The following is a 21,952-nucleotide window of genomic DNA, read 5'->3' on the forward strand; positions in this document are numbered from 1 at the left end:
CACTATCTTTTATATAAAGTCAGGTGAGGAGGCCAACGCGCTCTGTCGTACAAACCACTGAGATCTATGCATCGGTCAGGCACTTCGAGGTTCAGTCACTCTCGTGCAAAGAGATGCCAATGGATAAGAGCTCCCTTTTGTTGCTAAATAAAGTTTATAGGTTCACCTTCTAATTGGGTTCAAATGACTCAAATGGCTCTGAGCACTTCTGGGGTCACTTCTGGGGACATCGCACATAACAATGCCCGAGGCAGACTGTAGCACCTAGAACCGCTCGGCCAGAACGGCCGGCTTCTAATTGGGGAAAGAGCCATTGTTACAATATATGCATATGACTGACTCCTGTTATGGCAGTTTCATCGGAAAAGAAAAATGTTCCGCGCACTCGACGTCGGGATACAGCGGAGAAAAGTTTAATTTTGGGGAATCTCTTTGATATTGTACAACATCTTCATGATGACGTTCTGATCCACAGATGCGAACATCTGTGTCTCCACGTAGCAGAAAAGTTTCCTCATCATCGAACACCAAACGATCAGGAAAGTCATCTTCCCTTTGCAACACTTAACTTGCAGTACAGCATAGCCAAATGGTTTTGAAGTGTGTACCAACTGTAGATGGTATGGGTGCATTTGTAAACGTATTCCTAAAACCTTCCAAATTTTCGTCTTTGAAAACTGAAGTTCCCTGATAGGCTTCTTAGGACCACACATTCAACCTTCTCATCAGAAAATGTGTGTCTGGCTAGGACTCGAACTCGGGGTCTGCTGCTTACTTACTTTTGGCTTGATTATGCTCATCATTTGCCCTGGGCAGACGTCACTTGGCAACCTTTCTAGTTCATAGCTAAATGTCTCTCTCTCTCTCTCTCTCTCTCTCTCTCTCTCTCTCTCTCTCTAAATTTTTTCCGTTATTACGGAGCAAACACATTGAGCTACTGCACGCTGACCACTACACCATCCGGACACAGTGTTTTTCGCAAATGCCCGTACTGTATCGGCACGCTCTCAGGTGGACTCACATTCTCGCCTAACGTCACCTTCCAGTCCATGTATTCCATGGTCACTAATTTTAGATTCCTGCTGGAGGTGGAGCGGATAAGTGCATCCGCACTGAAGGTTGTGGATTCATAGCCCATCGAAGGGAATCAGTTGTATGAATGGTTCAAATGGTTCAAATGGCTCTGAGCACTATGCGACTTAACATCTGTGGTCATCAGTCGCCTAGAACTTAGAACTAATTAAACCTAACTAACCTAAGGACATCACACACATCCATGCCCGAGGCAGGATTCGAACCTGCGACCGTAGCAGTCGCGCGGTTCCGGACTGCGCGCCTAGAACCGCGAGACCACCGCGGCCGGCAGTATGAATGGTGGTGTGGGAATGTGAGTCAGACGGGGAGCGTGCCGCGAAAGTCTACGCATTTTCCATAAACACTGTGCCCGAATGGCGCAGTGTTTAACGAAACTGAACGAAACTGCCTAGTAAACAGGAAATCCCGGGTTCGAGGCCCAGTCCAGCAAAACTCACTCGTCGCCGCTGATTCCGCATAAAGTCCCGATGCAGCTGATACCTTTAGTTCCTTCCCTTTCCTTTCTGGACCCTCAGTTTAGATAATATGTATCCCATATGCCGATCCTGGACACGTCCGAACGAGCAGACACGTCGTATGCATACGTGGAACACACAATGCTTTACGCTCAGGAGTCACCATTTTGTGCCGCTGCAAGTGGAAAAATAACAAAGCAGCATTCACGCATGCGCTTATTTGAAACTGAGGTTTCAATTCTGACCTAGAACCAACACTATAGAGCCCTTTCAGTCGATATTAATGCAACATTCTCTTAAGGACACCGGTAACTAACCTTCCCCAACCCCTCTTCCTCCCTCCTTATATAGCACCCAATGAATTACACTTTCTCGGCTGACGAAACTATTCTGTTGCAGATATTTCCAGAATGAGATGATTTTTCAGGAGGTAAAAATTTAAAATTCATACCTCTGGAAGCAAACTCTCTGTCAAATCATCCATCAGATGATTACAGTGGAAGCTGAAGACGCAGGGAAGAACCATCGACTCCAGCAAATTGCATGATCGTGCGTGCGTTTTTTCGGGGTCGCGACTAAAGCGCTGTGACAGCCAGTCGCTGTGTGTTACTGAAAGCGTTTGGCCACGCGGAGCAACGACTGGCTTCAGCCGCGGCAGTGCTGTGAACGCCGGCCGCAGACCGGGGATGACGCAGCGGGAAGCGCGTGCCGGCCGCCGCCCCACGCGCCCGCCGGCCCCGCAGGAATGCGCTGGAGGGCCCTCCACGTCAAGAGCGGCACCTCGGCTCCACACCAGGGGCGACTCCGGCACCAAATAAAAACAACGCGCCGGACTCCCACACGGCCGTTACTTCGCCGTTACTCGTAGTTTACTGTTTTCGCCTCTGGGTGCGGCACGCTTACGCACTTCGCGGATCAACGGACCGTTGCGAAAGACACGGCACTAGCGAACAGCTAGGAAAACTTGAACGCCAGCGCAGATGGTCTACTCTGCAGGACGTGAGTCAACGACGGCTCCCTGGACGTGAAAATGCGGGTACGGAAAATTTGTCTCGATCAAAGTCCCAACGACTTCTTGGTGCCTTAGGGACTTCAGATTTTCGCAACCAACTGATTGTGCCTGTTTCATTATGTCGCCAATCTGTCTTCCATTATGGGATCCGCTCGGTGTTTTATCTTTCACTTTTTAGGGCTACGTAACTCAATAGGTGAAAACGCTGAATTGTCTTCGGTATGTCTATCTTTCTGTTCTTTTTCTCAGAAACGGGTAGACGTATTAAGTTGGAATTTATATTACATACTAACGTCTGTGATCCCTTGACGGTCTGAAAAACTTAAAAGAACTCCGTCTTCAGGCAACAAGTGGCCCATCGGGACCATCAGACCACCGTGTCATCCTCAGTTGAGGATGCAGATGGGAGGGGCGTGTGGTCAGCACACGGTCGTTGTGATGGTTTTCTTTGGCCAGAGAGGCTACTATTCGGTCGAGTAGCTCCTCAATTGGCATCACGAGGCGAAGTGCACCCCGAAAAATGGCAACAGCGCATGGCGGCTCGGATGGTCACCCATCCAAGTGCCGGCCATGCCCGACAGCGCTTAACATAGGTCAACTGGTGGGAACCGGTGTATCCACTGCGGCAAGGCCGTTGCCCACTGAAACACTTAAGGTTGTAAGTTAATGCAGTCAAAAGACACGGTCATATATGTTACATATTTTAATACTCGCAGACTCACTCATCAAAACTTACACAGCACTTAGCCGATTGTATCTACATCTACATCTACATGATTACTCTGCAATTCACATTTAAGTGCTTGACAGAGGGTTCATCGAACCACAACCATACTATCTCCCTACCATTCCACTCCCGAACAGCGCGCTGGAAAAACGAACACCTAAACCTTTCTGTTCGAGCTCTGATTTCTCTTATTTTATTTTGATCATTCCTACCTATGTAGGTTGGGCTCAACGAAATATTTTCGCATTCAGAAGAGAATGATGATGACTGAAATTTCGTAAATAGATCTCGCCGAGACGAAAAACGTCTTTGCTTTAATGACTTCCATCCCAACTCGCGTATCATATCTGCCACACTCTCTCCCTTATTACGCGATAATACAAAATGAGCTGCCCTTTTTTGCACCCTTTCGATGTCCTCCGTCAATCCCACCTGGTAAGGATCCCACACCACGCAGCAATATTCTAACACAGGACGAACGAGTGTAGTGTAAGCTGTCTCTTTAGTGGACTTGTTGCATCTTCTAAGCGTCCTGCCAATGAAACGCAACCTTTGGCTCGCCTTCCACACAATATTATCTATGTGGTCTTTTCAACTGAAGTTGTTCGTAATTTTTACACCCAGGTACTTTGTTGAATTGACAGCCTTGAAAACTGTATTATTTATAGAGTAATCGAATTCCAACGGATATCTTTTGGAACTCATGTGGATCACCTCACACTTTTCGTTATTTAGCGTTAACTGCCACCTGCCACACCATACAGCACTCTTTTCTAAATCGCTTTGCAACTGATACAGGTCTTCGGGTGACCTTACTAGACGGTAAATTACAGCATAATCTGCGAACAACCTAAGAGAATTGCTCAGATTGTCACCCAGGTCATTTACATAGATCACGAACAGCAGAGGTCAGGACGCTTCCCTGGGGAACACCTGATATCACTTCAGTTTTAGTCGACGATTTGCCGTCTATTACTACGAATTGCGACCTTCCTCAAGGGAAATCACGAAACCAGTCGCACAACTGAGACGATACCCCAGAGGTCCGCAGCTTGATTAGAAGTCGCTTGTGAGGAACGGTATCAAAATCTAGAAATACAGAATCGACTTGAGATCCCCTGTCGATAGCGACCATTACTTCGTGAGGATAAAGAGCTAGCTGCCTTGCACAAGAACGATGTTTTCTGAAATCATGCTGATTACGTATCAATAGATCGTTCCCTTCGAGGTGATTCATAATGTTTGAATACAGTATATGCTCCAAAACCCTACTGCAAACCGACGTCAATGATATAGGCGTGTAGTTCGATGGATTACTCCTACTAACCTTCTTAAACACTGGTGCGACCTGCGCAATTTTCCAGTCTGTAGGTACAGATCTATCGGTGAGCGAGCGGTTGTATATGATTGCTAAGTAGGGAGCTATTGTATCAGCGTAATCTGAAAGGAACCTAATCGGTATACAATCTGGACGTGAAGACTTGCCCGTATCAAGCGATTTGAGTTGCTTCGCAACCCCTAAGTATCTACTTCTGAGAAACTCATGCTAGCAGCTGTTCGTGTTTCAAATTCTGGAATCTTGCATTCGTCTTCCCTGGTGAAGGAATTTCGGTGTACAATGTTCAATCACGGGATAATCAGTGCGGTATTTCCTTGATGGGAGGCGGTCGCTGTCGTCGAGCGGTTCTAGGCGCTTCAGTCCGGAACCACTCGGCTGCTTCGGTCGCAGGTTCAAATCCTGCCTCGGGCATGGGTGTGTGTGATATCCTTAGGTTAATTAGGTTTAAGTAGTTGTAAGTCTGGGGGACTCATGACCTCAGATGTTAAGTCCCATAGTGCTTGGAGCCATTTGAACCATTTGAACAGAGCATTTCCCGTTCACCTAGAACCATGAAATTTCTCAAGAAGTACAGGGAACGAAAAATTCAGCAGTTGTTAATTTGCAAAAGAAAAATATTTTTTGTCATTTATTTTCTGACTGTCAGAGTATCTGTAAGACCTATATTTCTCAGAAATTACAATGGTAAATATGAAATTACGCAAAAAATTAAACTTAAAACTTTTAATTAAATCATTCTCGAAAGTCTAGGAATATCAGAGACCAATATCTTGCCAGAATCGATAACTATTAAAGGAGAAAATCGTGTAGATTTCGATTACTGGGATGGATGAACTGTCAGTATACGTTACCAAGTTTCGTACAGAATCCTCAAGATTGCGAATCCTACTCGCGCTTGGTCATTTTTTTCTACTTTTCCCACTCAGGATCCAACACAGGAATTCCTTAGTCTACCGCTCTCCATTTGGTCCCTCTGTATGCTCAGCCACTGTCCATTTCAGTTTCAATCAGTCCTCATCCCCTCCCTTTTCTCTTATCCATTTCTTTGGTTGTTTATCCCTTCTTGTTATGTCCAAATTTATCTTCCCAATGCTCGTTCAAAAGCCACCAGTCTTATTAGGTGTTTTTGCATTTAACATCCGTGTTTCCATTCCGCAAGATCGTTGCGGCAATTGTACTTACCCTCAAAAACATAAATGGGCTCGTTCAAAAGCCACCAGTCTTATTAGGTGTTTTTGCATTTAACATCCGTGTTTCCATTCCGCAAGATCGTTGCGGCAATTGTACTTACCCTCAAAAACATAAATGGGCTCGATACAAAAGTAATGGCAACACTGCCATAATCCGAAATACGTGACATTTGTGCAGTCTGCAAGTGATACTAGCAGCCAGTTGAAGTAGTGCAGTGAGCGGCGACGGCTGTGTTTGAGTCAGTAAGTCAGATGCTGTGTATAGTGTCTGAAAGTGCGGGAGACCAGTTCCAGCGCCCTAACATCCTGTTAAGGAAACAAACACAACATTCGTGGATCAAGAGTGGAGCCGGCCGGAATGATCGAGCGGTTCTAAGCGCTACAGTCTGGAACCGCGCGACCGCTACAGTCACAGGTTCGAATCCTGCCTCGGGCATGGATGAGTGTGATGTCCTTATTTTAGTTAGGTTTAAGTAGTTCTAAGTTCTAGGGCACTGATGACCTTAGAAGTTAAGTCCCATAGTGCTCAGAGCCATTTTTTTTTTAAATCAAGAGTGGAGTTGCACGTGGTTGGAGGGGACAATGACGTTTCCTTCTGGCACTGCAGCCCGTCATCCAGCATGACAATGCACGATACCACATGGCGAAACCAGTGCAAGAGCTCCTGGGTACATGGGGGTGGGAGATACCGGAACATCCACCGTATTCACCCTATTTAGTTCGTGCTATTACGACCTGTTCACCGAAATGGAGGAAACTCTTCGTGGCAGGTGCTGCAACACTAGAGAAGACATCATCTGTGCCACAGGGCGTAGCCAGCCACAGTAGTTCTAGGCGCTTCAGTCCTGAACCGCGCGACTGCTACGGTCGCAGGTTCAAATCCTGCTTCGGGCATGGCTGTGTGTGATGTCCTTGGGTTAGTTAGGTTTAAGTAGTTCTAAGTTCCAGAGGACTGATGACCTCAGATGTTAAGTCCCATAGTGCTCAGAGCCATTTTAACCATGGGGCGTTCTTTTTGCGACACATCGACTGAGGTGGATGTGTACGACACTTTCCGTGTCCGTGAGCTATGGTGATCGAGATGTGGAGCGATTATGTTAAGAGCAGGTAATACGGTGAACTGCTGTCACTGAAGTCAGATGTAAGCTATAACCGTGTTCCCACTACTTTTTATCCAACTAATGTAATACCTTCTTTCACTTCTTTGTGATAAAAACGTCGTTAAGCCTAAATAGTGTTAATTCCTGAACATTACCCGTATTCGAGAACTAAGAACAATAACAAATTCTTGAAGAACAGATATAAATACACTCCTGGAAAAGGAAAAAAGAACACATTGACACCGGTGTGTCAGACCCACCATACTTGCTCCGGACACTGCGAGAGGGCTGTACAAGCAATGATCACACGCACGGCACAGCGGACACACCAGGAACCGCGGTGTTGGCCGTCGAATGGCGCTAGCTGCGCAGCATTTGTGCACCGCCGCCGTCAGTGTCAGCCAGTTTGCCGTGGCATACGGAGCACCATCGCAGTCTTTAACACTGGTAGCATGCCGCGATAGCGTGGACGTGAACCGTATGTGCAGTTGACGGACTTTGAGCGAGAGCGTATAGTGGGCATGCGGGAGGCCGGGTGGACGTACTGCCGAATTGCTCAACACGTGGGGCGTCAGGTCTCCACAGTACATCGATGTTGTCGCCAGTGGTCGGCGGAAGGTGCACGTGCCCGTCGACCTGGGACCGGACCGCGGCGATGCACAGATGCACGCCAAGACCGTAGGATCCTACACAGTGCCGTAGGGGACCGCACCGCCACTTCCCAGCAAATTAGGGACACTGTTGCTCCTGGGGTATCGACGAGGACCATTCGCAACCGTCTCCATGAAGCTGGGCTACGCTCCCGCACACCGTTAGGCCGTCTTCCAATCACGCCCCAACATCGTGCAGCCCGCCTCCAGTGGTGTCGCGACAGGCGTGAATGGAGGGACGAATGAAGACGAGTCGTCTTCAGCGATGAGAGTCGCTTCTGCCTTGGTGCCAATGATGGTCGTATGCATGTTTGGCGCCGTGCAGGTGAGCGCCACAATCAGGACTGCATACGACCGAGGCACACAGGGCCAACACCCGGCATCATGATGTGGGGAGCGATCTCCTACACTGGCCGTACACCTCTGGTGATCGTCGAGGGGACACTGAATAGTGCACGGTACATCCAAACCGTCATCGAACCCATCGTTCTACCATTCCTAGACCGGCAAGGGAACTTGCTGTTCCAACAGGACAATGCACGTCCGCATGTATCCCGTGCCACCCAACGTGCTCTAGAAGGTGTAAGTCAACTACCCTGGCCAGCAAGATCTCCGGATCTGTCCCCCATTGAGCATGTTTGGGACTGGATGAAGCGTCGTCTCACGCGGTCTGCACGTCCAGCACGAACGCTGGTCCAACTGAGGCGCCAGGTGGAAATGGCATGGCAAGCCGTTCCACAGGACTACATCCAGCATCTCTACGATCGTCTCCATGGGAGAATAGCAGCCTGCATTGCTGCGAAAGGTGGATATACACTGTACTAGTGCCGACATTGTGCATGCTCTGTTGCCTGTGTCTATGTGCCTGTGGTTCGGTCAGTGTGATCATGTGATGTATCTGACCCCAGGAATGTGTCAATAAAGTTTCCCCTTCCTGGGACAATGAATTCACTGTGTTCTTATTTCAATTTCCAGGAGTGTATAATGAAAAGGAAATGGTAAGGGTTGACGACTTGCCGACATCAGTGATATTGCAGACAAAAGCGAGTACACAAAGCCTCGGAAAGAGAGGTATTCTTAAATACTCAGGGCTCGCCATCGGCATTCGCCTGCGGTGGAATGAGCTGCAACGGATTCATCGAAGTAGGGTTTATGGAATTCTTATAATTTTGCTTTTCTTTTTCTATCTACGTGTGGCGACTCATCTTCCAATCAATTCCGTTCTAGCAACACAAACTAAAAGTAGCGTAACTATTTCGGCGCGTGAGAAAGAGCTTGCTGTAATCGAGTTGTGAATTCGAAGAGTTCGTCCATAAATGATGCACGTACTCTTTCAGTATGACTATTCCAGATCACACAGAGCGCTGCGTCACCTGCAACAATAATACGTTATGGGCTCACTGTTATCGATCGTCCTCCACTCAATCTCGACTTCGCCCCATTCCATTTTCATCTATTTCCATTACTTAAAGAACACTATCGAGGACTTCACTTTGATAGTTATGAAGCAGTGTAAGCAGAAGTGAGCTTGTAGCTCCGTCAACAACATTCTACGCTGAGATGAATAATAAAGACATAGAATTTTAATAACGTTTATTCTGGTAAAAAAACCTTTCGAGTTTTCTAGTCAAAAATTCGAAAGCCTTACTTTTCAGCACTTCCTCGTGGTTTGATATTAATACTTCTCCTTAATTACAGCAGTACACATAACATCGCTGAAAAATGGGGCAATATGATAATGCAATAACCAGTCGACTTACTATGAGTATAAAAAGTCTCTGAGTTACGAGGTTTCAGGCCAACGCCCGAATTCTGCACTGCCTTCTCGCTGGTCGTGATTTGACTGAATTCCTCTGACCCTCTAGCTTGTGGCAAACGTGTAACTGTTGTTGTTGTTTATGTTGTCGCCATTGTTGTCTTCAGTCCGAAGAGTGGTTTGATGCAGCTGTCCGTGCTACTCAATGCTGTGCAAACCACTTCATTTCCGAACACCTACAGCAACATACAAAATTTGAAATTCTATTGCTCTCCCACTAGAGTTTTTACCCGCACACTTCCCTCCAATACTAAATAAGTGATTTCTTGATGTCTCAGACTGTGCCCTACAAACCGAACTCTTGTTACAGTCCAAGTTGTGCCACAAATTTCTTTTCCTCCGATTTTATCCAGTAGCTCCTCATTAGTTATATGCTCTAACTATATAGTCTTTTACATTCTTCTGTAGCACCACCTTTCAAAACCATCTATTCTCTTCTTGTCTGAACTGCTTATCGTCCACGTTTCAGTTCCACACAAGGCTACACTCCTGACGAACACCTTCAGAAAAGACTTGTTAATAACTAAATTTACATTCGACGTTAGCAAATTTCCCTTCTTCAGAAACGACTTTCTTTTCATTACTTCGGCCATTATCAGTTACTTTACTCCCAATTACATTTGGCGTCTAATCCCGTAAACCAAACCCCTTAGCATCGTCATGTTCCCTAAAAGAAGGCCGGCCGCGGTGGTCTCGCGGTTCTAGGCGCGCAGTCCGGAACCGTGCGACTGCTACGGTCGCAGGTTCGAATCCTGCCTCGGGATGGATGTGTGTGATATCCTTAGGTTAGTTAGCTTTAAGTAGTTCTAAGTTCTAGGGTACTAATGACCACAGCAGTTGAATCCCATAGTGCTCAGAGCCATTTGAACCATTTTGAACCTAAAAGAAGGGATAGTTTGACAGGGCACATCCTGAGGCACCAAGGAATCCAAAACTTCACCGTCAAAATTTCGGATGTTGTTCAGTGATATTTTCTGAGTTTTTTCCAAGGGACTATGGTGGTTAGGTACAGAATAATAGCACATCACTTGACATTTTATGGCTCATTCATCTTTGTATCTGTATTGCACTGAAAATAGCTGCAAAGCAGTGTGAATGTCGACCTATGTACTGTGTGTCTTTCTTGAAAACGTATTTGCTCCATTTTCTCACTATACTTGTTGTAGATACAGTGGCGCTCACTTTATTCTTCGTCCTTAAGATTTCATTCAGTGCTCTTCGCTTCTGGTAACGATACTTGCGCGTTAAAAGTGATACACGTGGTGTAGCTCGTGTTCACCCTACAGACGAATTCATTAGATCTGTAAAAGATGTACGACAGTCTGGGTGTAAATTCCATGCAGTTATGTTCAAGTATATATTGGAACTACGACTAAAGTTATAACACCCGTTTAGTCGATCATAAGTGCAACTGTTACTTTGGGGAGATGAAAAGAAAAGAAAATTTCTTTATCAAGACAATGCACTACCTCGCATCCTGCGAGGAGAGCTTCTGTCAATTTTAGAAGGTAGGAGACGAGGTACTGGCTGAAATAAGGCTGTGAGGACGGGGCGTGAGTCGTGCTTGGTAGAGCACTTGCCCGTGAAAGGCAAAGGTCCCGAGTTCGAGTCTCGGTCTGGCACACAGTTTTAATCTGCCAAGAAGTTTCATTTCCATAACGCTCTCCCAGAACGAAAAGCGAGCTCGCTGTTTGGTCTTCTCTGTCTTCTCCATAAATCCTACTTGGTAAGGGTCTCAGGCTCATGAATAATACCGATGAAGCAGTCGAACAAGTGTTTTGTAATCCAATTCGTTCGAGTAGGGGTTATATTTTCTTAAGATTGCCCCTATGAATTTCAGCTTGGCATCTGCTCTTCCTACAACTCGCTTTTATAGGGTTTCAGTTAACTCCGGATGGTTACTCCTAGTTCTTTTTTGATAGTTTCCTCTTCTTAGGATTTTTTGCCTAAAGTGTAACCGAACAGTAGTGCTTCTATTTGCCTATTTATGCTAAATACATTACATTTCTTTACATTTAGGGTCAAATGCTAGTCTCTGCTTCAACAGTCCACGGTATCTCAGCACTTAGTTTTAGAAGAATTAAACGCCGACCATGGAAGACTTTATTGCGTTCTAGGAAGATGTGTCCACAAGATTCTGTCTGTGAACCAGTTTTAAATGAAGAATTGCTTATCGTGTATGCAGCCATGAGGTGACTAGAAGTTAACACAGCTAAAAACGGCTAATGAAAGTCTTAATTGTGTTATAGGAGGGGGTGACCACAGGGCTCATTTTATGGACCAGTCATGTGGAGAATGGTTTATCGTCCTGCTGTGAACGAGGCTAACTGAGCAGAAGTAAATACTGACGATGACAGTCTTAATTATATTATAATAAGGGCTCTGAGAACCAAAGGAGAACAATAAGATTGGAAGACCAAGAAGGAAGTGTACGAATTAAAAAAAAGTGTAAGACAGGGATGTAGTCTTACGGCCCCCTTGTTCAATCTGCCATCTAAGAAGCAACGACAGAAATAAAAGAAAGGCTCAGGAGGGATAAAAACTTTGTGTGAGAGGATATCAGTGATAAGATTCGCTGATGTTATTGCTATCCTCAGTGAAGGTTAAGACGATTTACAGAATCTGTTGAATGCAGTAGTCTAATGGGTGGAGAATATGGCCTGAGAGTAAACCAGGAAAAGACAGGAAGTAATGCGAAGTGGTAGAAATGAGGATAGCAAGAAGCTTAACATAAAAAATTGGTGATCACGAACTAGACAAACGCAAGGAATTTTCCTAGCTTGGGAGGAAAATAACTAAAGACGGACGAAGCAGGGATTATATAAGGAAACAGACTAGGACAGGTTTAGAGGGCATTTATGACCAAAAGAAAAAAAAAATTGTGCAAGTGGCTCTGAGCACTATGGGACTTAACTTCTGAGGTCATCAGTCCCCTAGAACTTAGAACTACGTAAACCTAAATAACCTAAGGACATCACACACATCCATGCCCGAGGCAGGATTCGAACCTGCGACCGTAGCGGTCGAGCGGTTCCAGACTGTAGCGCCTAGAACCGCTCGGCCACAACGGCCGGCGAGCAAAAGAAGTCTAATGGTATCAAAGGTAGACCTTAATTTGAGAATGTACATTTGGAGCACAGCATTGTATGAGTGTGAATCATGGACAATGGAAAAACAGAAACAGAAGTGTATCGAAGCATTTGGGTTGTAGTGCTGTAGAATAATGTTGACAATTATGCGGTTTAATGAAGTAACGAATGAGGAAGTTCTCCGAAGAATTGGCGAAGAAGGATACGTATAGAACACACACGAAGAACAGGGAGGGTGATAAGAGACGTGTTAAGACATCAAGGAATAACTTAAATGGTGCTAGAGGAAGCTGAGATAGAAATACATCGAAGAGATAACTGAGACAATAGGGTTGCAAATGCAACTGGGGAATGACGAGGTTAGCACTGGAGAAGAACTCGTGGAGGTCCGCATCAAAGCCTTCATAAGACTGATTACTGAAATTTTTTTTACAAATATATATATAAAATAAGAAGATAGGGTGTGCACAAAGCTCTGTCGACGGACCAGTCTTGTACGAAGAGGCTTTTATAATCCTTATGACGACGAGAGGAACTGAGCAGAAGTAAACAGTGACCAACGCAGCCTTAACCATATTATATTAAGAGGTGTACACAAAATTCTGTTTCATTCTGAAGACGAGGTGACCTGAACAGAAGTAAACATTATCTACGATCACATTAATTTTATTATAGCGTGTCCACGAGTCTGTGTTAGAGGGGTAGTTCTGGAAAAGCGTTTTATAATCCTGCAGTCGACGAGCTGAACTGGGCAGAAGTAAACACTGCCCACGAAAGCATTAATTGTATTATAAGACATTGTGTCCTCAAGGCTCAATTTGTGGACCAGTTTTGTGCGAAGAGTGATTTAAAATGCTGCTGAGGGCGACGTGAATTAAACAGAAGAAAAAACTGGCCATGGTAGTGTGAATTGTATTACAGTAAGGGGTGCCCGCAAAGATCTGTTTGCGGACCAGTCGTGTGGGAAGAGTGGATTACTATCGTGACGACGGAGGGGGTGCGGTGCGTGACTGAGCGGTGGCGGCGCGTGTTGCAGGGCGGCCGGTGCGATGTGCGAACCGGTGGGCTACGAGGCGCTGGGCGCGCGCCACGGGCCGGCGCTGCCCGCCGTGTCGGTGCCGGTGTCTGCGCCGCCCGCCGTCTCCGCCTCGGTGGCCGTGTCCGCGTCGGCCGCCGCCGCCGTCATGGCCGGACTCGGCTCTGCGCAGCCGCACTCCGCCGCCGCCGCCGCCGCCGCCGCCAAGAAGGCGCAGGACGACCACATCAAGCGGCCGATGAACGCCTTCATGGTCTGGTCGCGCCTGCAGCGCCGCAAGATCGCCCAGGAGAACCCCAAGATGCACAACTCGGAGATCTCCAAGCGACTCGGTCAGTCTACTTTCATATATCGTCCCATTAATCACGTACTGTCTTCTACATCTACATGGATACTCTGCAAATCACACAGTTCTTGTTGTTGTGGTCTTCAGTCTTGAGACTGGTTTGATGCAGCTCTCCACGCTACTCTATCCTGTGCAAGCTTCTTCATCTCCCAGTACTTGCTGCAACCTATATCCTTCTGAATCTGCTTAGTGTATTCCTCTCTTGCTCTCCCTCTACGACTTTTACCCTCCACGCTGCCCTCCAGTGCTAAATTAGTGATCCCTTGATGCCTCAGAACATGTGCTACCAACCGGTCCCTTCTTCTTGTCAAGTTGTGCCACAAACTTCTCTTCTCCCCAATTCTATTCAGTACCTCCTCATTAGTTATGTGATCTACCCATCTAATCTTCGGCATTCTTCTGTAGCATCACATTTCGAAAGCTTCTATTCTCTTCTTGTCCATTTCTATTTATCGTCCATGACAATTTATCGTCCATGTTTAACTTCCATACATGGCTACACTCCATACAAATACTTTCAGAAACGACTTCCTGACACTTAAATCTACACTTGATGTTAACAAATTTCTCTTCTTCAGAAACGCTTTCCTTCCCATTGCCAGTCTACATTTTATATCCTCTCTACTTCGACCTCCCTCAGTTATTTTGCTCCCCAAATAGCAAAGCTCTTTTACTACTTTAAGTGTCTCATTTCCTAATCTAATTCCCTCAGTATCACCCGACTTAATTCGACTACATTTCATTATCCTCGTTTTGCTTTTGTTGATGTTCATCTTATATCCTCCTTTCAAGACACTGTTCATTCCGTTCAACTGCCTTTACAAGTCCTTAGCTGTCTCTGACAGAATTACAATGTCATCCGCAAACCTCAAAGGTTTTATTTCTTCTCCATGGATTTTAATACCTACTGCGAATTTTTCTCTTGTTTCCTTTACTGCTTGCTCAATATACAGATTGAATAACATCAAAGAGAGGCTACAACCCTGTCTCACGCCCTTCCCAACCGTTGCTTCCCTTTCATGCCCTTCGACTCTTATAACTGCCATATGGTTTCCGTACAAGTTGTAAATAGCCTTTCGCTCCCTGCATTTTACCACTGCCACCTTTATAATTTGGAGAGAGTATTCCAATTAATATTGTCAAAAGCTTTCCCTAAGTCCACAAATGCTAGAAACGTGGGTTTGCCTTTCCTTAATCTATTTTCTAAGATAACTCGTAGCGTCAGTATTGCCCCACGTATTCCGATATTTCTACGGAATCACACAGTGGGTTCATCAAATAACCTTCACAATGCTGTCTTATTCCAATCCCGTACAGCGCGCGGAAAAAAAAAACGAACACCTATATCTTTCCGTGCGAGCTCTGAGTTCCTTTATTTTATTATGGTCATCGTTTGTCCGTATGTGGGTCGGCATCAATAAAATATTATAGCATTCACAGGAGAAAGTTGGTGATTGATATTTCGTGAGAAGATTCCGCCACAACGAAAAACGCCTTTGTTTTAATGATGTCCACCCCAAATCCTGTGTCATTTCAATACCACTCTCTCTCCTATTTCGGGATAATACAAAATGTGCTGCTCTTTTTCGAACTTTGCGGGAGCAACGAGCAGCAGTATTCTAAAAGAGGACGGACAAGCTTAGTGTAGGCAGTCTCTTTTGTAGATCTGCTGCATGTTCTAAGTGTTCAGCCAATAAAACACTATCTTTGGTTCGCCTTCCCCACGACATTTTCTATGTGTTCCCTCCAGTTTAAGGTGTTCGTAATTGTAGTTCCTAGATATGCAGTTGAATTTACAGCCTTTAGATTTGATTGATTTATCGTGTAACGGAAGCTTCATACCTTTTTCTACTCATGTGGATAACCTTACACTATTCGTTATTTAGAGTCAATTGCCGATTTTCGCATCATATAGATATCTTTCCTAAATCGCTTTGCAATTTGTTATGATCTTCTGGCGGCTTCACTAGTCGATAAACAACAGCATGCAAACAACCTAAGATGACTGCTCACGTTGTCTTCCAAATAGTTTATATAGATAAGGAACAGCAAAGAACATATCACATTACCTTGTGGAACACCAGAAACCACTTCTGTTTTACTCGGCGACTTTCCGTCAGTTACTATGAACTGCCATCTCTCTGACAGGAAGTCGCGAATCCAATCATATAATTGAGGCCATATTCCATAAGCACTGCAAGCCGCTTCTGTGGTACAGTCTCAAAAGCCTTTCAGAAATCCAGAGATACGGAACCAATTTGAAATCCCTTGTCAGTAGCACTCAACACTTCGTGCGATTAAAGAGCTAGTTGTGCTTCACAAGAACAATGCTTTCTGAATCCGTGTTGACCGTGTGTCAATAGACCGGTTTCTTCTAGGTAATTCATAAAGTTCGAACACAAAATGTGTTCCAAAATCCTTCTGCATATCGACGTTAATGATATGGGCCTGTAATTTAGTGGATTACTCCTACTACCTATCTTGAATATTGGTTTGACCTGTGCAGCTTTCCAGTCTTTGGGTACGGATCTTTTGTCGACCGATCGGTTGTATATGGTTGTTAACTATGGAGCTATTGTATCAACATACTCTGAAAGAACCTAACTGTTAGACAATCTGAACCACAATAGTTGCTTCTGTTAAGTGATTTAAGTTGCTTCACCACTCCGAGGATGTCTACTTCTATGTTACTCACGTTGGAAGCTGATCTCACATTGGCATAAAACATTGGCGAAAAAGAATACAGGATGAACATCAATAAAACCGACAAAATGCTGGCACCTGTTCTTGACTGCAAAAGGAGGAAAAAATGCTACATGTCTCCGGAAGTGCATCGTTACCACGGTAGATGCCACTGACAAACGAAAGTTCCTCTGACCACGTGCTGTGTGTTACTTGTATGTTGAAAGCTGTGTGATTCACGTAGCATACTATAAGCAGACGAATGATCCGGTGTTCATGTCGGAAACAACCGGAGATGGTTTTTGCGTATGACCAAGCAGATGGAAACGGTCGAAAAGCAGCAGAGATATACCAAAAGAAGCACCCCCACAGACACCAACCACATCAGACAACATTTCAAGCCCTTTCCGAGCGTTTGGATGATCATGGGTCCTTTCGTACAGAGGAAAGCCAAGGAGACGACGGACTGTGTGTCCACCGGATTGGGAGGACCGTATTCTACAGAATATTGAGACGAACCCTAGTACAATCTCCAGCAAGTGGGCAGCCAACATAGCGCAAGCTAAAGCGCGATTATGCGTATCCTGCATGACAACGGCTACTATCCCCATTACCTGCAACCAGTGCAAGAATTATTAGCAGTTGATTTCCCTCTACGGGAAACCTTTCTGTCGATGGTTTACGCACCAGACTATCACAGTACTCTTTACCAACGAACCGCTCTGCTGTTTACGGTACGTTGCGTCAATCATACGGCTTGCAACATACAGCACGTGGTCAGAGGAACTGTCATTCGTGAGCGCCATCTACCGTGGCAAATATGCATTTCCGGAAACATAACACAATACCCAGTCCCCGAGGGGAGAAAATCTAAAACCCGTTCGGGAATCGAACCCGAGCCCGCTTGCATGGGAGGCGAAACCTCTACCACCCAGCTAAGCAGACGGGCAGAAAGAAAAATAAGGTGCAGGAGTGCGATTAGAATTCAGGGTGAATTGATACCAGTGATAAGATCCATATATGAAGTTATTATACTCGCTGGAAGTGAGTAAGAATAACTGGGATCTCTTGAATGGAAAGAAGAAAGACGGAGGTAATAAGGTGTAGCAGAAAAGAGGTTAGAGACAGACGTAATATCTAAAATGGGGAACGTGAGGTAGGAGAGGTACTTCTGCTGCGTTGGAAGCAAAATTACGCGTGACAGATGAAGCTACGAGGATGTAAGAAGCAGAACAGCGCAGCCAAAGAGTGCTGCTGGTATCAACCATTGACCTTCATCTGAGGAAAAAAAAAATTGTGAATGCGCGTTTAGAGCACGGCGTTCTATGGAAATGATACAGGGACTGTAGGGAAACTGCAGAAGAAGAGAATCCAAGCGTTTAAGATGTGGTGCAATGAAATCATGTTGAAGGTTAGGTGCGCTGGGAAGTTCATAAATATGAATGAGAGGAAAGGAATATGTGGAAAATATAGACAAGAAGAAGGGGCGCAATTATAGGACATGTGTTAATATATAAAAGCATAATGTTCATGGCGCTTGAGGAAATTGCGGCATATAAAAACCGTTGGGGGAAGATTGGAATAAAGCCGACAAGTAACTTCGGTCCAAATGCTACTCTGCGCTGAAGAGCTTGGATCAGGAATGAAAATCTGAAAATTTTAGGACCTGGCAATGGAACACAGGTCGTTAGAGAAACACAGGAGACATACCGACAGTTAGGAAGTAATGTACAAATAAACCGCCACATGTCGCACTTTAAGATAATGGTAGTGCTGAGCAGAGTTTTTAATCCGTAACGTTTTGCCATCAGGGCAGTGATATCTTCTGGTGCTCTCTCTTGTAGTGTAAAACTAGTAACAAAGTAAATAATACGCGACCTATGGAGGTTTACATGTGCATTCCAGTTTCGTGGGTTAAATAGACCTTTGTGTTGATTCTTACTTAGTTGTTTCGTTGATCAGTGCAATTTGTCTAGCTGTTCTGGAGTGAGTCGATTCCACAACGAAATTGAAATTTTACAATGCTTGAAAAATAGGATTTTTTTTTTTACAGATGCTTCAAATCTCTTCCTTTCCCGGTATCTTAGAGTACATGATTTATTACCATACGTTATTGTTATTATATTCGAAACGTACATTCCCAGAAATCTCGTACTCAGACTATGGTCTATGTTTGATAAGTTTTTTGTTGCGAGGAATGTCCCCTTTGATGCTTAATCTTTTCCTTATGTCACCCCTTGTTTTCCTGACAGGAAAGCAAAATTTCTTCAGTTCTTTTCTCATGTCATCCCATCAATAACGCTTAACAATACGAATGAGTGCAAGCAGAAAGCTGTAGAACCTGACAGCGAAAGTTATTTTCTGATGTCAAAACGCATTATTTTTAACACGGTCGCCTTTTAGGTCAGTGCACTCCGACTAGTGATTTTATAGTAGGTTATAGGCGTGATCTTATAACAGATATAAAACACGTATCCATAGCTGCCAAAACCTCTTCGATGCAGCTAAGTGCGGCTACGGATATGGGAGCAACGGTGGGTCGGTAACTTCAGTGCCAAATCTGGAGATTAATATGGGTTTTCCAAAAAATTTGCATCTAATACTTTGAAACAGTTAGTACAGTATAATGTCAAAGCATCTATATGAATAATAGCGTACTTCTGATGGAAGTTTTTTCTGTTCTCTCTCTCTTTCTTTCCAACCCTTTTCTCGCGTAGCTGTCCATCCCTTTAGTCCAGACGATTTAGTTTAAGATATATGTAAATAACCGCCTCCGCCCTGCTAACAAAATGTTTTAACCTTCAGAAATGGTTATGTTCATCGAATTTTATCGGGTGAGACCCACCAGGACCTTGTGAAATGCTTTGGCAGACTAGGTACGGAGCTAATTTCTACTTCATCTGTTCGGATAAGTGAAAAGTTCTCCACGCTGCCCCAGCCACTTGTCACCTGATGGCGTTTGATGAACAACAAAGCATTTTGTTACAGGATCTGTGGTGGTAATATTTATTTATTTATTTACACGTCTAGTTCCGCAGATCGAAATTGAGGAGAAAGTCTGCAAGGTCATGGAAAGTGTCAGTGCATGAAATTACAACGTAAATGTAAGAACAGATAAAATGAAATATTTATGAACTCCAAAAAGTCAAGGAATAGGTTTAAGTAAACGCAGTCAACAATATAACATACGAATCAGCTTAATTTTTCAAGGAACTCCCGACAGAATAGAAGGAGTGACCCATGAGGAAGCTCTTCAGATTCGATATGAAAGTGCAAGGATTACTGCTAAGATTTTTGAATTCTTATCGTAGGTTATTGAAAATGAATGCAGCACTATATTGTTCAAGAGTTAAGGAAGTGCGATCCAAATGCAGACTGCATTTGTGCCTAGTATTAACTGAGTGAAAGCTGCTAATTATTGGGAATAAGCCGATATTGTTAACAAGAAATGACAGTAAATGAGAGGCCATTGTCAGAATACCCAGACTTGGGACCAGAGATCGACAAGAGGTTCGCGAACTTACACCACTTATTGCCCGAGCTGCCAGTTTCTGAGCCAAAAATATCCTTTGAGAATTTACATACACCTTAAAGAATCAACAGTTACGCCAAAACATGCAGAAAACAGCTCTTCACAAGTATTTGCGTGTCAGTGCTGCCTGTAAACCGTTCCCTCGTGCCTATAGCGGCACTGGATTGCCGAAGACAAATGCTACAGCTACAAAAAGCCAAAGACAGAACGGTAGAAGTCTGTATGGGTACTCATAACAGAACAGGAATGATTACGCGTGACCACCGACCAATATTATTCAGTCGATTATCTTTTAATTAGAACTGTTCAAATGGAATATACATACGTAAAAGGCCCTTAGTCCTTGTCGAAAGTGCTCATTAAAATCTCTACGAGAAAGCTCGTAATCTGCTTCAGGTAAAACGTTCACTACTCTTTATCGATATGTACTGGCTCAAAAGAGCTCAAACTGAGATTGTATATCAAACTTGAGTCTAATGACTCGTGAGTCATCGTAAAGGAGTTTTCTACGATTCTGCAGAACACGCAGAATCAAACTTCTGCAATTAATAATCGAAGAAGTGACCTGGTGTCAAAGGCGGTAAGTTTTTTAGACTTACTATGGAATTTTTGGTCATCTCGTGCATTTGCTCCGGCCTCAGCACGTACCAGATGTTGAAATTGACGTTGTAGTTAATCAGGATCAGCATATGGCGATCGTCTTCACCCAAACGATTGCTATCTTACAACAACAAAGTGCGCCGTATGAAAGGAAAGGAACCCTTCTGTGGACTGCCGGATTCCGTACACGTGAACACACTAATATATGAGCTGAAAAATATTAGTCTCCGTTTACGACCTACGGATTCTTCGCCGTACGATCTCCAGCGATTGTGGAACGCCCCATAGTAAGCTGTGGAACATCTCGCACACTCATCCTCAGAGAGTATGTCTGGTATGTAACAAACGACAGTTGCTCTGGATCATAATAATGCTCTGTACTGGATATGACGGGTCATTACATCGTACAATTTTCGTAAACAAAAAAATAAAAACGCAGTAGGCAAAAATGGAACGTGTAAATTGGTAACTCACCAAATAAATACCACTGTCTCTCAGTGCACTCCCGAAAGAGCGACGACTCTACTGTTTTGCTCTCGACAAGTGGAACTTGAAACCCTTAATCATTATTGAATCCCACGATCTTTCTTTAAAAATAAATTTCCTGTCACGCAGTGTACTTCTAGAGAAATAAGTACAATTTGTAGCTCCCAGCTTTTCCAAGCATAATTTTTAAGTTGATTCGTGAGTGGACGTCTACATGAAATTTGGTTTGATTCATAACGACTGTTAGCAATTACACAGCTCCTCGTAAAGAGTATAATTTATAGAGAAGACATATATGCACTGCTCGAGAAAATATCTCAAGGCTTTAGTTGTTTATGATCCGATGAGAGCAGTAGTAATTGCGCTTGTATTTGTATGTTCTTAGCATAGATGATGTTGAGGACGCATTTTATTTCATTCGTGAATGCGGACCATTGCACTTGTTGGACAAAACAATTCCATTTTAAAACGACATAGATACTTAATGCGGGAGGACGAGCGGGTAAAAAGGATAACCGCCAACAAACCCTCTATACCTGAATACCTAACGGACCTAGTTGGATAAAATCATTAAAATTTCTCTACTGTAAGAGATGCAAGATACGTGGGATATCTGTAACAAAACATCTAATGCCCGAATGCAGTTACAAAAAACTACATCGCATTGTGCTACCTGCATAGGGTAAGGACGAAAATCTTTTCAAAACGCATGCAGTAGTGCAAGATACTTATTTTATTAGTTTCATGTAATAAGTAAATAAATTTACTGTCAGTATTTTTGTATTCAAGGGCTTGAA

The 21,952-nt window shown here is 44.3% G+C and overlaps 1 protein-coding gene across 2 annotated transcripts in view; it reads left to right on the top strand.

Annotated features, from left to right (window-relative positions):
- LOC126326403 (transcription factor SOX-21-like) overlaps nucleotides 1-21,952 on the top strand; it is a 240,031-nt gene that overhangs the window by 77,478 nt on the left and 140,601 nt on the right. For both annotated transcript variants that reach the window (XM_049995637.1, XM_049995638.1), the window contains exon 2: nucleotides 13,510-13,841. In XM_049995637.1, coding sequence (XP_049851594.1) covers nucleotides 13,510-13,841 — 332 coding nt within the window. The remainder of the gene's footprint in view (nucleotides 1-13,509; nucleotides 13,842-21,952) is intronic.

This window comes from Schistocerca gregaria, chromosome 2, assembly GCF_023897955.1.
Source record: "Schistocerca gregaria isolate iqSchGreg1 chromosome 2, iqSchGreg1.2, whole genome shotgun sequence".
In the NCBI taxonomy this organism is placed as follows: domain Eukaryota; kingdom Metazoa; phylum Arthropoda; class Insecta; order Orthoptera; family Acrididae; genus Schistocerca; species Schistocerca gregaria.